The following is a 17,552-nucleotide window of genomic DNA, read 5'->3' on the forward strand; positions in this document are numbered from 1 at the left end:
ACTCGCTCTGCCACTCCTCCACTAACCTTTCTCCCTTCCAGTGTGTATTGGGGTATCAGCCGGTTCTGGCTCCTTGGCATCAGAGTGAGACCGAGGCTCCTGCCGTGGATGACTGGTTCCGGCGCGCGGAGGAAACATGGGATGCCACGAAGGAGTGGCTTCGTAAGATGCATTTCAAGGTCCTGGAGTGGCCTAGCCAGTCTCCAGAGCTCAACCCCATAGAAAATCTTTGGAGGGAGTTGAAAGTCCGTGTTGCCCCAAAACAACACTGCTCTAGAGGAGATCTGCATGGAGGAATGGGCCAAAATACCAGCAACAGTGTGTGAAAACCTTATGAAGACTTATAGAAAACGTTTGACCTCTGTCATTGCCAACAAAGGGTATATAACAAAGTATTGAGATAAACTTTTGTTTTTGACCAAATACTTATTTTCCACCATAATTTTCAAATAAATTCATAAAAAATCCTACAATGTGATTTTCTGGATTTTGTTTCTTCTCATTTTGTCTCATAGTTGACCTGTACCTATGATGAACATGACAGACCTCTCTCATCTATTTAAGTGGGAGAACTTGCACAATTGGTGGCTGACTAAATACTTTTTTGCCCCACTGTAAATATAAAAATATATGCAAAAATAAGACTCATAATTTTTTTTTTTAAGTAACAAAGACAAATAGAAACAAATACATTACCCATCCCCCAACACTGTGAACCAAGAGTCAAGACTAAACCATTTCACCTTGGGGATACTGGTTTTTATATTATCATTAATGATTTCTCACAAAACAGAAACAAATGCAACAGTATCATGAAAGAATTGTGGTTTATTTGGTAGCATTTCGTAGTGTGGCTTATTTTACTAATTGCATTAGTACTGTACAAAGTTAGTACTGTACAAAGATAGATTCCCCCGCTCCCCCTACCTCGGGCTTCCAGTGGGGAGACCTGAGGTCAACCTACCCCCCTGCCCCCCTCCCCATCTCGTACTTCTGAGTGGGAGACCTTCCCAGGCAGTAGCCTGCCTAGCTCACAAACTAGAATCAGGGCACCCACTCCGACAAGGTTAATTGACCCACAGTCCCACACGATGACATGATATCATTGACATGACGTGCAAATGAGCGATAGAAAACAAACTTCACCATCCCAAATTATTTTGTGTGGGCTCTTATACCTAAACACCCGTCACTTATACCTAAACCCATGTCGCCTATACCTAAATCTCCCAATGCCTTATGCCATAGTTTTAACATCTCAATTGGCAGTAGAAACCACATTTGTTTAAGCACATTTGTTTAAGCATGTCAGCCATATCAGCTATGTTTTTTTAAAAGGCAGCAAATGAGGCTGAATGAACTGTTTTGCTGCCAGACAAGGCTCCGCTGATAGCCAGGTGTAGCGGTTGTAACGATTCACTCCAAGGTGTTGAAAAGAAAGCTCTGCTGCCGGGACAGCTTTATGTAGGTCCTAAAGGTTTGTGTAGACCATTTGTCACATTAGAGTGCAATTCATGTATTGTTTAGTGTTGTGTTGTGTAGTGGCTTTGCTGGCATGCATCTAAAAAAACTTGGGGAGTTTCCCCCACCAAGATGTACATGCTAAAATTGCCACTGTAGAGAAACCTATTTTTAACACTGTATTGTAGCAACCAAGCAAACAACTTAGCGGGAGTAATGTTACAGAAATGTCTGTATGTTCATGGGGCTTCTAAGATAACTGCTGTCAGGATTAGAGGTTCACCGATTATGATTTTTCAACGTCGATACCGATACTGATTATTGGAGGACCAAAAAAGCCGATACCGATTAATTGGACGATTTTAAAAATGTATTTGTAATAATTACAATTACAACAATACTGAGTGAACAATAAAAATCCATTTAAAATAAAATAAATAATGAAACATTTTCAATTTGGTTTAAATAATGCAAAAACATGTAAACGCTAACGTTTAAGTTCCTTGCTCAGAACATGAGAACATATGAAAGCTGGTGGTTCCTTTTAACATGAGACTTCAATATTCCAAGATAAGAGGTTTTAGGTTGTAGTTAATATAGTATTTATAGGACTATTTCTCTCTCCATTTGTATTTCATATACCTTTGACTATTCTTATAGGCACTTTAGTATTGCCAGTGTAACAGTATAGCTTCCGTCCCTCTCCTCGCCCCTACCTGGGCTCGAACCAGGAACACATCGACAACAGCCACCCTCGAAGCAGCGTTACCAATGCAGAGCAAGGGGAACAACTACTCCAAGTCTCAGAGCGAGTGACGTCTGAAACGCTATTAGCGCGCACCCCGCTAACTAAACAGCCACTTCACATCGGTTACACCAGCCTAATCTCAGGGGTTGATAGGCTTGAAGTCATAAACAGCTCAATGCTTGAAGCACAGCGAAGAGCTGCTGGCAAAACGCACAGAAGTGCTGTTTGTATTAATGCTTACGAGCCTGCTGCTGCCTACCACCGCTCAGTCAGACTGCTCTATCAAATATCAAATCATAGACTTAACTATAACATAATAACACACAGAAATACGAGCCTTTGGTCATTAATATGGTCGAATCCGGAAACGATCATTTTGAAAACAAAACGTTTATTATTATCGCATATACCCTGACTCTGCGTGCAATGAACACAAGAGATGTGACACAATTTCACCTGGTCAATATTGCCTGCTAACCTGGATTTCTTTAAGCTAAATATGCAGGTTTAAAAATGTATGCTTCTGTGTATTGATTTTAAGAAAGGCTTTGATGTTTATGGTTAGGTACACGTTGGAGCAATGACAGTCCTTTTTCCACGAATGCGCACCGCATCGATTATATGCAATGCAGGACATGTTAGATAAACTAGTAATATCATCAACCATGTGTAGTTAACTAGTGATTATGATTGATTGATGGTTTTTATAAGATAAGTTTAATGCTAGCTAGCAACCTACCTTGGCTTCTTACTGCATTCGTGTAACAGGCAGGCAGCTCGTGGAGGGCAATGTAAAGCAGGTGGTTAGAGCATTGGACTAGTTAACTGTAAGGTTGCAAGATTGAATCCCGAGCTGACAAGGTAAAAATCTGTCGTTCTGCCCCTGAACAAGGTAGTTAACCCACCGTTCCTAGGCCGTCATTGAAAATAAGAACGTGTTCTTAACTGACTTGCCTAGTTAAATAAAGGTGTAAAAAAAAAATATATATATATATTTTTAAATGAAGACTTGAAATCGGCCCTAATTAATCGGCCATTCCGATTAATCGGTCGACCTCTAGTCAAGATACTAAATCATTTATCTTCATAGTGCTGCCAAGAAACAAACTTACTGCTTGAATTGTCTAACTACTTCTGAAATGATTGGTTCTTCTCATGTTATTCAAGCCTAATCCAGACTTGTTGTCAGCTATCGGGGGGATTTGTGTCAATAGATTTTAATATTAAAACATTCAGTGTAAAAATGAAACTACAAAAGTACACCGAACAAAAATATAAACGCAACATGTAAAGTGCTGGTTCCATGTTTCACGAGCTGAAATAAAAGATCCCAGAAATGCTCCGTATGTACAAAAATCATATTGATCTCAAATTTTGTGCACTAATTGGTTTACATCGCTGTTAGTGAGCATTTTAGCCTTTGTCAAAATAATCCATCCACAGGTGTGGTATATCAAAAAGCTGATTAAACAACATGATCATTACGCAGGTTCACCTTGTGCTGGGGACAATAAAAGACCACTCTAAAATGTGCAGTTTTGTCACACAACACAATACCACAGATCTCTCAAGTTTTGGGGGAGCGTGCAATTGGCATGCTGACTGCAGGAATGTCCACCAGAGCTGTTGCCAGAGAATTATATGTTTATATATGTTTATTTCTCTACCATAAGCTGCCTCCAACATTGGTCTTTCTGTCTGTAATAAAGCCCTTTTGTGGTGAAAAACTCATTCTGATTGGCTAGGCCCAGTCACGTGAAATCCATAGATTAGGGCCTAATTTATTTATTTAAATAGACACATTTCCTTATATGAACTGTCCCTGAAAAATCTTTGAAATTGATGCATGTTGCGTTTATATGTTTTATCACTATAGAATTAAATGGTTAGGGTGTCATTTGGCTCTCTTCACACCTAAAAAAATGTATGACAGTGAGACTCAGTTTTTAGCTTTTTCTCATATTTAAAATGGTAACTTTCTCTTTTCGACATCATTTACATTGTGTAAAGTCGTTTTCACATACAATTTTATTTTAGTATGAATCGTCTACCACTGTTCATCTCCCACTAGTCATCTCCCAATAGCTCAGTCTGTGATTATGTAACCATCACTTTGGTTACTAGTCCCTGGATGGACCTGTGGAGATGCTTTGTGACAGATGTCAAAGCAACTCTCTAACTCTCCACATTCCACTCCATTTCTATACATGTATCTAATATATTAATATATGTGTTATTGGTATTCAGCAATTGTTTGTTTCTCAACGAAGTCCAATATGTAAGAAACATTTCACAAATCCTGCATATCTTACATACATGTTCATTAAATAAAACGTCAGAGGCACGGCGTACTCCACAACGTGAACGTTTTATTGGAAGAGTGCAATATTTATCTTCAGTGCTGCAACAAATTAACAACACAATCAAGTGATAAAAGTTACAATATCTTCAACACATTCACAGTCCATATTATATGAAAGTGTAACACATTTCACATGCCTTTCACAGAAGTGCCAAACCAATCACAGAAACTTCAACCTCTTCAATGGCGTGGTCTTGAATATAGTGTGTGACTATGTTTTGCAAACTGACTGAATTATATGAATAAAAACACTGTTCATTTGATATATTTCAGCAATAAAATCAGACATTTGAATGATTATTTTAAGACATTTCTAAGTTTCCTTAATTTTCATAGTAACATAAGGGATTGTCTGAACGTGAACATGAATATTGATTGTTTTCATCAGCATGTGCACTTGGTACTTGCTATCTAACCTGCTACACATGCTATTGTGCATATTACACAAACCATCAAGGAACCCTAGCAATACATTTGAAATACAATTCACTGTATTTCTATTTTAGATGTTACCGCTTACATCACATACTGTTACAGTACTCAATACATTTTTCTATTTAGTTTTCATACTATGTGGAAAATAAAACATGTAAGGTTCATATAGGTTCAACACATCTAACTTTCCTTTCCTGGCCATCTGTCATTTTCTCACTCATCACCTTGCACACCTCTTACTTTTAGAGGTAAATCAATGTAAAACACATGCAAATAAATAATAGGCCTATCATGTATCCATTTCTACAAATGCATAAAACTTGTTTTGAATTTGAACTTTTCTGGTACAGAACATCCAATGGAACATACATTAGAACATATTATAAATGTGTGTGAATGCACTTCACTGATCAGAATTATAGTAGAGAATGAGATACAAATTATTTGCCCCCTGTGGCCACAGGACAGTACTTTTTTTCAGAAATGAAAACCTTTAAAGCTAGAATCCATAGTAATATTGCCACGTCCGTTTGCAATATTGCAACAACAACATTAACACTGTTTTTGCAGTCTAAACCTCTCTTAAAAAAAGGAAACACTACATTGATTCAATTGTTAATTATAATATGCTGGCCCTATTGATTACATATGTACATCCAATTACATTTTCTACGTTTGTTCTTACAGTGTTTTTTTGCAGTGCAGTGTTTTTTTGTTTATGTCATCTAGCTGAGGATGTACAGATAGCTGTGCGAGATTACCTTCTCATAGTTGTGCGTGGCAAGGTAGCGTAGAGGGACTGACATGGGTGGCCTGGGCCTCGACCCATATGTCCAACGGTAGCACTCACCCATGACCACAGAGGCTGGGCCTGTCTGAAGGGAGGCCCGTAAACAGGGGCAGAGGTCAAACTCATAGACCTAGTATGCATTGCTGGGGGTGGAGCATGATAGTAACCACCACTGACACTGGGGGCGTCCAATGACACCTTGCGCTTCTGTTCGTCCGGAGGTTCCGGAAGAGATCGTTGGTTGGCGGCGGAGTTGACGTTAGTGGAGATGGACTGAGGGAAGTTCTGGAATCGGAAGGCATCGTCCACCAGACCCAGGGGGCTCCGGGAGGCAGCCTCCCAAGGGCTGGGGGGCTTGAGGGTGACTTTTTCCTGCCAGGAGGTCTGTCTCCCGAGAGATGGATGGAACACAGGGGTGGTCACAGGGGACATAGATGACTGTGAGGGCATGTAGGACATGGAGCACATCCATCTGGGTAGGGACAGAGAGTAGCTTCTGCCAAGACCCTGGGAGAAAAGGACATTGTACTTGATTGACGTGAGTCTGCTATTATAAAGCATACTGTACATACTGGGGCTCAGGGTCGAAATATAAAATACCAAAAGTAATGTAATGCACATGTATTAATGAGGCACTAAATAAATGTGTTCATGACACTTTATCCCTCTGTTTCCAACCAACAGTAGTTCTATACAACTTGCTTTGGCCTGGAATGCTTGAGCAGAAAGAAGAGAAGATTCCTCATCCAGTGCAGTAAGGTGATTAATTTTGCGATCCAATAAAACGCATACGCGCACGCACACACACACGCACACACGCACGCACGCACGCACGCACGCACGCACGCACGCACGCACGCACGCACGCACACACACACACACACACACACACACACACACACACACACACACACACACACACACACACACAGTGTCAGAGGGCATTGCCTCCCGTGAAAGAGCAGGATATCCACTTTCAATCTATTCATATGGACAATTCTACTCAACTGGGTGTTCATCACCATCCATGACCTTTCCCCATGATTATTGCTATTTTTTTCACAACATAGAAGTCATATCACTCTCTCATACAGTAGCATTGTGGCCTGGAAATGAATGCCTATAAATAATTACAGTAGTGAACAGACCCTCAAACCTGATGATGCATTATCACTGCACATTTTGTTCAGTGTTCATGTTCCAAACATAGCTGGGTGACGTAATGGGGTCGTTTCTCCTTAAAATACAGTCCCCTTGGCTAATTAAGACCAATGGCTGGGAAGAGGATTTGTTTTCAGCACTTACCTTTGGCAGGGGTTGATCTTATCGGGTCTCTGCTTAGCAGAGCTAACTTTTCGAAAGGGATAGCATGTTTTAAAGATGGTGAGTCTGAGCTATATTTGGAAACGGTGAGCCCTTTGCTCATAGCAGGTCTCCATGCAAACTTTGGGTTTCAGCAAATACCTGTTTAGTGCACAGTAACACATTGCCTTAGTAACACATTGCCTTAACAAGTCATTGAAAACATAAACCTACAAAAGTGTCTTAAACAGGTGGAAAGGACTCAAATATAGTTTAATTTGCTGTAAAGTAGAAAATGTGAACTGACCTGCATTATACACAATGAGGAAATCATCGTTTTATCATGACTTTTTTTAACCAGATGTTGCTTAAGGTACCATGAATTGGCAACATTAGCAAATACATAAGCAACATTAAAATAGAAGAGGTATTACAATATGAGTGTGTGGTACAATAATTCAAGCGTGATGCATTCATAAAAGAAAACATTGCAAGAGCCCATGCAGTAGTAATGAAATATGAAAACATACACAGGGAAAGGGAGATATTTAATAGCAAGATTGTGCTACGAAACGTGCAATATACAATGGAACACATAAAAGAGGAACAATAAACGTAACAAAGGACAGAAAAGGTCAAGTCAGCAATCTGATTGGAAATTACAAAAGGATTATTTGTAACATATATATCAATTAACCTGAACATAAAACATGTTTGATTAAGTGTTAAAATGAATATGTTGATAAAAACCACTAAGTGACTGGCCATAATTGACAATAAAATACAAAATTCCACATTGTCAACAACACAAAGATGTAGTGGGGGCTTTAAAAACACAACTAGGAAAAGCTTTGAGCTGTATCACACTATTAAATATAGTTTGGAATGAGACTGAAGGAATTGTAAGAGGTCTGCATCCAAATATAGTGCCTATTATTGTTATTATTATATCTCTTCTAATCATAGTCATCATAAAAGTATGAACAAACCCCCCTGTTTTTATGTTAGGCACTATCATTGCTATCATTTTGCATACATTTTGACTAGCATCCAACCTACCCACACTGTTTAACATTTCCTATGGGTATGAACATTACTGTTGCAATAATGATAATGGTGGTGTCATGTGGTCATGACACCACTGGTGAATACAGGCTACCCTAAACATAAATTAATTTACACACAAAAAAAGGCGAGGCAAGGCACCATAGACAAACTAGAAATGTTTCCTCTTTTCAGCTGCACACACAACTGATCACAATTTCCTGAGAATACTCAACACGACGTATCCCTAGTGGGACCAAAACTTCTGCCAAGGAGGGGACTTTTTTGTTGAATTCTTCCTCTTACGCCTAATGGGTATCCCCTGCTAGTATCTTTATCTTCACTAATGATCTAGCGCTGCAGACAACAATATAGCAGCTACCCTGACTTGCTAAACTGTGTATCAATAGCTAGCAAAATTTGCTAACTAGCTTCATTGGCAAACACTACATTGGTATTGGCAGTAGCTAACATTAGCTTAATTCACAGCTTCATTAACAACACCTACAATATTCTCTCATTCTCAATAGTTTCTCATTCTGAAACACTCATGTACAGCTAGTCTCTAATTTCATTGTTTTACAAGCTATGAAGCAAACAGATAGCATTATGAAGTTGAAGTGGGGCGTTAACTCAAGCAAAAGAGGTAGATCGAGGCAGGGTGGCAGAGTGGCCAATTAATGATAACAACCATACGCAGTGATACCTACTGACATATTTTATCTGTATAAAAGCACTGGTATAACACAGGTTGTTGGTCTGGAAAATGACTTCCATAAGACAAAGACAGAGGCATTTGTTTTCTCATGTTAATTTACTATAAATCTAAATGTTCTGCAATTTGTAAAAAAAAAATGTATAAAGCTAGAGAGAGGAACATAATGAAAATGCATTCATTGGTTTCCCTTGTTGATCTGTCATGCATAATGTATATTCTTTAAATATTGAATTAATTGTTTAGTTTTATTGTTCTAAGTTGTCATGTAAAATGTTTTGTGATAGGTTTGCATACTATCGTATGTATAGTAGAAAGTAAGAAGATATAGAGTGACAGTTTGACACCGCAACAATGCAGAGATATTACCAAAAATAAGTATATTATTTGAAATACTTGGCAGGACACATCTAATTTAATTTAAACCATTTTAAATAAATGGTGCTTTAGAAATGGTAAGAAATAGTGTATAATCTCTGCATCTTCTGCAACATCAAAATGGGGCAGTGGGTTGGGACTAATGTTGCAGAATGACATGCCTCCACTGTTTGGTTGTTACCGCTTGCTTTTTGGCAGAAAATGTAGGCCGAGGAGCCATTTGAATGGTACCTCTAGAGAGGACATCAGCATCAAAGGGTATAGAAGACATAGATTCTGAGTGGACACTGAGAGAAAGCTGATGGGGAGTGCTTGTGGGTATAGGGCAGTGGGTGCTTGGAGCTTGGGTAGCTTTTTGGGGGATATCATGCAGAGCAGGTGAAGCATTATGCTTCCAGTACAGTTGCTTGCTAAATGGGAGTGGTTCACTTGACTGTGTAGATTGACAGCCGAGAGGGTATAGGACACTCACCAATCTAGTAGACTTAGCAGGAGCTATGGGCTTGCATGGTTGGTTTGCTGGGGGAAGATCATGGGCAGGGTAAAGAGAAATGCCAAAGGCAGGTCTAGGGCTGACAACAGGGGCAGGTTTAGGGCTCAATGGTGGGTTTGACTCAGGGGTTGGGATGGGAGCCATTTTGAGGCCTTCAGCCTCAGTGCCTACGCTATATCTAAAGAGTGATGAGTCCAGCTGGTAAGGCTGATGTTTCAAGACATCTAGGGCATCCAGGTGCTTGTGGGGTGGTGGTTTTGTTTTCGCCTTGGTCTTTGGCTTGATTTTTGGACTTGTTGAAGGTGGCTGCTTAGCTCCTGCAGGAGGATAGCAAGGAGCATGACGGGGATTGTATGACAAAGGAGATGGGGCTCGGACGTTGGATGAGTATCTCCAAGCACCTGGAAGGGAGGTGGTGGGGGAAGGAGACTTTGCTTTGTTGGCCTGAACTGTTTCGGCGTCCACCACATATTTCTCCATACGGGTCTTCCTCTTGGCAAAGAGTTCGGCACCTCTTCCCCTCAGAGTTGGACCATTTATGGCTGGACTAACATGGCCCTCAGAGATGTGACCCATTGGAGATGTAGACGGTGCCTTGGCTGCGTGGCTGTAAGAGATCTCTTGTTGGGGTGGGCAAGATTCCACCGAAGGATTTGGGGACTTATTCTTTGAGACTGTGGGTTGGCGAGGTGCCGTGTGATTTGGGTTCGGGGCCTGAATACCTACTGGGGACCGCGATGGCTGTGGACTCCAGCTATTCATGGTTGGCTGAAGTTGAGAGGGTGATGTTGAGTTGGCTGGTGCACCGGTGCTCATTGGTGGCTGCGGTCGTGCCTGAGTTTGGGGTGGTTCACGGGGGTTCACCATTTGCTGAGGCAAAAGCCAGTCTTGTTGTTTGAAGTATTGCTGAGGAGGAGCCCCCACTGGACTTGGGAAAGATGTTGGGATTGGATTCCTTGCCGGGTGAAGTAGCACATTTGAAGAACTCTCCTTCAGCCATGGTGGACAGGCTGGGTTGATGCTAGGTTTTGGTGCAACAGGTGGGGGATACTTGTGCTTGACTGTTCGGGGTTGCATAAAGTTGCATGCCTCAGCACCAAGACTAAAGTAGTCTTCCTCTTCTCCTGACTCAACGTATGATCTTCTTTCCCCTCTGTTTTGAATATAGGCATTGGATGCTTGATCAGAGGATGCTCTATTAGCACCTCTTCTTTTTGAGTCTAGTAGGATGCCAGTCTTGATTGCTGGTACAGATATGCGTTCATCACGCGACGCTATGAAGTCCCCAGTTGGGGACCAGACCTGTGGAACTGTGTGTATAGGGACTGATACCTTGAATTTGAGTTCATGATGCTTCACTGGACTAGTGACACCACTAAGAGGAGAGAATGGGATAGGCACTCTGTTTTGGGATCCCAAGAAGGGCTTCGCTGTTCTATTGGGCACAAGAGGCTTTGGTATGGCACTAGATAGGTGGTTGGGCATTCTGTTCATCATGTGAGCACATTGTTGCACCTCCTGTTGGTTTTCTTTGCACTGCAGTTGTTGATTGCCATGAGCATGATTGGATTGCACGTAAGTTTCATCCATTTTGCAAGACTTGTGCAGTTCTGTGTCTTCAAGCTTTACAATACCTTCGACTGGTAAGCCTTTGCACCTCATTTCCTCATGCTCTAAGGCAATCTCATCCATCCTCTGGCGGCGCTGCGCAAACATTGCCATGCCCTTGCCTCTTGTCTCTGGCAGTCGCTCCATCTCTTCCAGGTGCTGAAATATGTTGGCTATTCCAAGGTTCTCCTAGTTTAAATTGACGTCTCGTTCTTGTACATTCATTGAGTAGTCTTCTTCAAGTTCTGAATAATCATTAGTGGTCAAAGTAAACCTGACCGTTTTTCCGTCTTCACTTTCTATGTCTTCGTCGCTTTTGTCGTCAAACTGGTGCTGACCTGTCCCGTAGCTGACAAGTGTATAATTCTTAACCCTTTGCCGCTGTTTCTTGAACATCAACACCCCTCTGTTTCTGGGATTTGGTGCATCGGTCAACAGCAAAGCAATGTTTTCGACTTGGCTTCCTTCACCTGCCTGTCTGACTGGCTCTTGCTCTGTCTGGGCCCTGGAGGGGAGATATGAGGAGAGAGGACAGAGATAAAAAGAGAGAGATTTTATCAATGGAATGTAAATACATAAACTATTATTTTTTGCTACCTCAGAATGATGCATATGTAATGTCAGGAGGTATCACATGAAGTACCCCACATAAAGGACATTACAAGAGCACTGTCTACCCATTTCAAATGATCTGTGTCCTGAGAATGTCATCAACCCATTACTTTTAGGGTGTAGCTTTCTCAATTGCCATTTAAGTTACAGTACATTTGGAATGTATTCAGACCCCTTCAATTTTGTTACGTTACAGCCTTATTCACATAACACCCCATAACGACAAAGCAAAAACTGTTTTTTGCAAATCTATTAAAAATAAAATACTGAATATCACATTTAAATATATATTCAGACCCTTTACTCAGTACTTTGTTGAAGCACCTTTGGCAGTAATTACAGCCTTGAGTCTTCTTAGGTATAATGCTACAAGCTTGGCACACTTTCTTCTCTGCAGATCCTCTCAAGCTCTGTAAGGTTGGATGGGAAACGTCGCTGCACATACCCCAAGCGACTTACAGCTGTAATCGCAGCAAAAGGTGGCGCTACAAAGTATTAACTTAAGGGGGCTGAATAATTTTGCACGCCCAATTTTTCAGTTTTTGATTTGTTAAAAAAGTTTGAAATATCCAATAAATGTCGTTCCACTTCATGATTGTGTCCCACTTGTTGTTGATTCTTCACAAAAAAATACAGTTTTATATCTTTATGTTTGAAGCCTGAAATGTGGCAAAAGGTCGCAAAGTTCAAGGGGGCCGAATACTTTCGCAACTTTGGAAGTCACTTTCCAAACAACGAGCTCCATTATTTCATTATGTATTACAAATCATTCAAACATTAATGGCCAATATTTTAGAATAACCTTTTTCTTCAGAATATTTAGACTTAACTCCAAAATAAAGGAAAAAATAGAGAGCCAGAGATTCGAAGTTTAATTCCAGACCTATTTATTATCTTGTCACGATGGCTCCTGACAAATGGCTCGTATTGTATTTTAGCAAACACTTCAATTTACTTGAAGCTTCCACCCTAAGGTCTACAGAACACGGTTGTCTATTGATGTGATGGATGTCATGTAAACTGACTACACAGTTGAAGAAAAACCAATTATAGCTACCTAGCCAATTACCCGTGGCTTATATAAAGACCCTGTGCAGTCTAGTAATACTTTTAAATAGTCATATTATAAGTAAAAAACTAATACAAATAATAGAAATATGATACTTTTTAAGTTCGATTTTAGTCCGTTGACATTTAGAATTTATTTTATTTTATCCAAAGAGCTGTAAAGTTTTTAGTGTCCACTAGAGGATGTTAATATATGTATTTTTGCCGACAGATATATCCAATTTACATATTAGGGTTTGCAACATTAGACAACAGACACAACCTGTTAATATTACAACTTTCATCTTTACATTAAAATAATATGTTACTTACTATACTCCTACATTGTTAATACTTTAAATGTTAAAAGGGATGTTCAGTATGATACTATACAATAACTCAAAATCTATGGAAGTAATGGGAGCATGCATGCAGTGCCTGTTAAAATGTTCACAGCCAAATCAACTTTAATCAACGTAGTTATTTGGTTTAAAGTTACTTAAAGGTGATCCAGTTTTTTTAACATGCACCACATGCCCCCATCACTCCCATTGTTTTCAGCTAGCGGTGGCTAAAGTTAGCTGACGTTTAAAGAAAACCGAACCATGGATTAATGTTTTTTCCTGGGCTATAGACTACTTTCAGGATGAGGAACCATCTAACATTACATTTTAAAATACTTCTCCTTTAACTCTTCAAACAATTTATGTTTGGTCAATCTGATTTATCCATGTTTTTCGGTTAGTGTTGTAGACTGAATGAACTCAAATTATTTATTGCATTTGATTTAGTTGAGGCTTTTATTTGGAGGATTAAACTAAAAAGAATAACAATGTATAAACACATAATGACACTTTGTGTTCATTTAAAATAATATTTATCAAAACATCTGACCCCATTTAAAAAGTCAAATTTAATAATAAATATAGAGTTTGCATGGTCTTTGCAACAAACTGTTTGCTTTGTGCATATAACATACATTGACAGCAAATCCAATGAGGGTAAACATTCACCAAAGTCGGACAGCTACTTTTAATGTGCTTTAATTTCAGGATCGCCTGGACCTGCAGACTCTGCAACTGTATACTTTTATTTTTAGGTCCACATTGCAAGATGCAATAAAAGCACTAGTCTCATTTTAGAGCTAACTTAGGGGGGTCTCTGAGGCAAGAAAAGTGAGGAGCTAACTTTCCATTACACAGTCAAGGCTAATGGTTTGAAAAGGGATCGGGTGTCAAGCCAGGATGACACATGGTGGTGTCCGTCAAATTCCCTTCTGCCAGTCTCATCAGAGGTATGGATGGTCGTATTTTATTATGATCCACTCAGACTATTAAATGCACAGGAGAGCCCACTTCCAATAAGCACACATCCCAGCAGTCATGCCCTTTAGTCCAAATTCAAACATTGCATCATTATCTATTTTGCTTTATAAACGTCACTGTACTTTGTAGCAGCAATAACAGTAGTTCCTTTACAATACAAATAACATGATTTAAGTGACAACAAGCCAATTATATTTGACATGCCTTTTCTTTTCAAATTTTCACATTGTTTTATTTCATTTTAAGCCAAATGCAACACAAAGAAAATTACCACATAGTTTTCAGTTGCACAGATTTACATTGGTACTTGATCTACAGTAAATGAATGAGGGGGTGGAGGGAGGAAGAGGGTGGCTACTTACGTGCGTGCCTCACCCTGTGTCTGCTGGGACTGGGGAGATCTCTCTCAGACGCAGAGTCCCACTCCTCTGCCTGCTCAGCACCCTGCCCTGAAATTCCAAAGGATAGATAAAAGCAGGAGGTGTTTCGCGGTGCCCTCCTTCTTCCGGAGACTCAACACTCCCATTCCCCCTGGCCCCGGTCCCAGAGCCCAGCCTCCTGCCGTCCCCCCTGGGTTGCCCATGGGTAAGAGTTAGGGTCATCTAACTCCATCCAACGGAGGAAGAGGAGGTGGACCGTTGGAATGATATTTGACACAAGTTGGGGTTCGGGGCGGGGGTTTGTGGGGTCTTTGGGGGAGTCGGTGAAGGGGTGCTTGAGTAGAATTCGGCATAGGAGACCTCGGATTCTGCCGGGTTGACGCTACATGGCCCCTGTGATAAAGTGTCTATCTCTTGGCTTCTGCTGGGGCTCAGTCCCCTGACCGGGCTACATTCTCCCGGGCTGTAGTCGAAGGGTGGTCTCTGATGTTCCACCATGGCTTTCTTGGTGTAAGATTCAGGGCTCTACAGAATGGGGGGACTCAGCCTGTCTAATGTGGGTGTGCTGGAGATCTGTATCACTCTTCCTTTCTTCATTGTAGGATCCATCCCGGGACTCTGAGATGTAAACGTCTTCAGAGGAGTGGCAGTACTCAGAGACTGACCAAGCGCCCATGACAATGATCTCCTGATCCTCTGTTTCTGACTCCATGTCTTGTATGTTACAGACACAGATAGGGTCCTGGAAGTGACAAATGCAACATTTAGAACAAGACAGGAGACGAGAGAGCATGATAAATAAGAAGAAAGGGAACTTCCACTAAGAAATTGATCATGAATACATTATTAAGTATTCAGTATCATTGTCAACAAAATCACCTTGCAGCTGTAAACACAAAGCAGCAAAGCAATGTGATACAATTTTAACACGCACACAGACACATGCACACATGCACATGCATCCACGTACATGAGCATGCATGCACGTACATGCACACATGCACGTAACACACACACACACATACACATCATCATCATTGTCAATTCTGATGAGAGAGCAGTGCCTGTATTTCTTTAACTATATCAAGCTGTCAAGTTAATATTTTATGTTTCAATTCAATTTGCTGATAATCAGGTAGCTAATGACACCAAATAACAACAACTACAGTTATAACTTGTGCAGCCGGTTTAGCCACATATTTCACAAGGAATATTTTCACATATTTCACAAGTTTGCAATCCAGCTACTGTGTGATCAATGCATTCCTTATCCCCAATAGGAAGTCACAGTGGCTTGCATCAGCAATTTCTTCTGCACTGCCACCACTCTAAATGGAATGGTATGCAATATCACACTGGAAACAGCATTCACATCCAAGGCTGTTTTCCAAGCTATGATTTATAGAAAGAGAGTTTTTCCCCCCTCCTCTATACAAACATATCACTCGGCTCTGCGGATCTGGAGTGCTGGCATTTCCATTTAAGAACTCAATCCTAGATGTGTTTGATTAAACGTTGCCAAAGAGAACTCTCAAAGTCAACTAGAAACAAAGCCACTGCTACTTAATTACAGTTAAGGGTAGCACTTTATCTGACAGTACTGTTGCTAAGGAAGCTCTTTCTTCTTTATGTTTTATGAAGGGAACTCTTTCTTTCATAATGCGGCACAGTAAAATGGCACAGTAAAAGTGTCATATGTAAGAAATGCATGTGCAAATAACGCTTCTAATTTCCCATAACCCGAAAACACAAAACACTTCCCTAAACAGCTATACCACAAATTACCTCCAAACAACCCCTACATGTTAGAAACTACCCAAAACAGTTACTACAAACAACTTCAATACCAGAGAAGACCCCAAAATACTAGAAACCAAAGGTAACAGACACCCCAGACTACCTCAAACATTCCAAAAATACCAGCTACTCCAAGCTCTTTTGGGTGTTTTGGGGTATGCTGTGTTATTTTTTTGCATAGTTTTGTGGTAGCTGTTTTGAGTAGTGTCTGGTATGGGGTTGTTTGGAGTTAGCTGTGGTAATTTGGGGTAAATAGTAGTATAAAGTATATTAAGTATATTTGAACAATTACATTTACTTTTGAACCTTTCTAAAGGTTTGGCATACAAGCTATTATTCCCTCTATGGAAAGGAGAGACTCTCATGAACACGATGGTGTTTACTCCGTTTTGCTCTACCACACTAGTCTGAAGTCGGTACAACCGATCTTTCCGTGGAAAGGTGAGACTCTTACGAACATGTACAGTACAGTACCAGTCAAATGTTTGGACATATCTACTCATTCAAGAGTTTTTCTTTATTTTACTATTTAAAAAAAAATTCTGCATAGAAGAATAATAGTGAAGACATCAAAATATGAAATAACACATATGGCAAGTAACCAGAAAAATGTTCAACAAATCAACAAATATTTAGTATTTAGATTCTTAGTAGCCACCCTTTTCCTTGATGACAGCTTTGCACACTCTTGGCATTCTCTCAACCATCTTCATGGGGTAGTCACCTGGAATGCATTTCAATTAGCAGGTGTGCCTTGTTATTTATTTATTTAATTTATTTTTTTCACCTTTATTTAACCAGGTAGGCTAGTTGAGAACAAGTTCTCATTTGCAACTGCGACCTGGCCAAGATAAAGCATAGCAGTGTGAGCAGACAACACAAAGTTACACATGGAGTAAACAATTAACAAGTCAATAACACAGTAGAAAACAAAGGGGGAGTCTATATACAATGTGTGCAAAAGGCATGAGGAGGTAGGCGAATAATAAAAATTTTGCAGATTAACACTGGAGTGATAAATGATCAGATGGTCATGTACAGGTAGAGATATTGGT

General features: G+C 40.2%; 1 protein-coding gene across 1 annotated transcript; it reads right to left on the minus strand.

Annotated features, from left to right (window-relative positions):
- Positions 1–4,558: 4,558 nt before the first annotated feature.
- LOC109894215 (synaptopodin-2) lies at positions 4,559–14,856 on the minus strand. The gene is made up of 3 exons (XM_020487514.2): positions 14,683–14,856; positions 9,708–11,841; positions 4,559–6,303 (listed from the first exon to the last, which is right to left on the minus strand). The coding sequence occupies exons 2-3, from the start codon at positions 11,481–11,483 to the stop codon at positions 5,764–5,766; spliced, it is 2,316 nt and encodes a 771-aa protein (XP_020343103.2). The 5' UTR covers positions 11,484–11,841; positions 14,683–14,856; the 3' UTR covers positions 4,559–5,763.
- Between the last annotated feature and the right edge of the window lie 2,696 nt (positions 14,857–17,552).

Source organism: Oncorhynchus kisutch, linkage group LG7, assembly GCF_002021735.2.
Source record: "Oncorhynchus kisutch isolate 150728-3 linkage group LG7, Okis_V2, whole genome shotgun sequence".
Taxonomy (NCBI): Eukaryota; Metazoa; Chordata; class Actinopteri; order Salmoniformes; family Salmonidae; genus Oncorhynchus; species Oncorhynchus kisutch.

Excerpts from the sequence above, each read along its gene's own strand:
- LOC109894215 (XM_020487514.2), bottom strand. The coding sequence starts at position 11,483 with ATGGAGCGACTGCCAGAGACAAGAGGCAAGGGCATGGCAATGTTTGCG. Across the intron at positions 6,304-9,707 it reads CTGCTAAGTCTACTAGATTG|GGTCTTGGCAGAAGCTACTC; the intron begins GTGAGTGTCCTA and ends CTTTTCTCCCAG.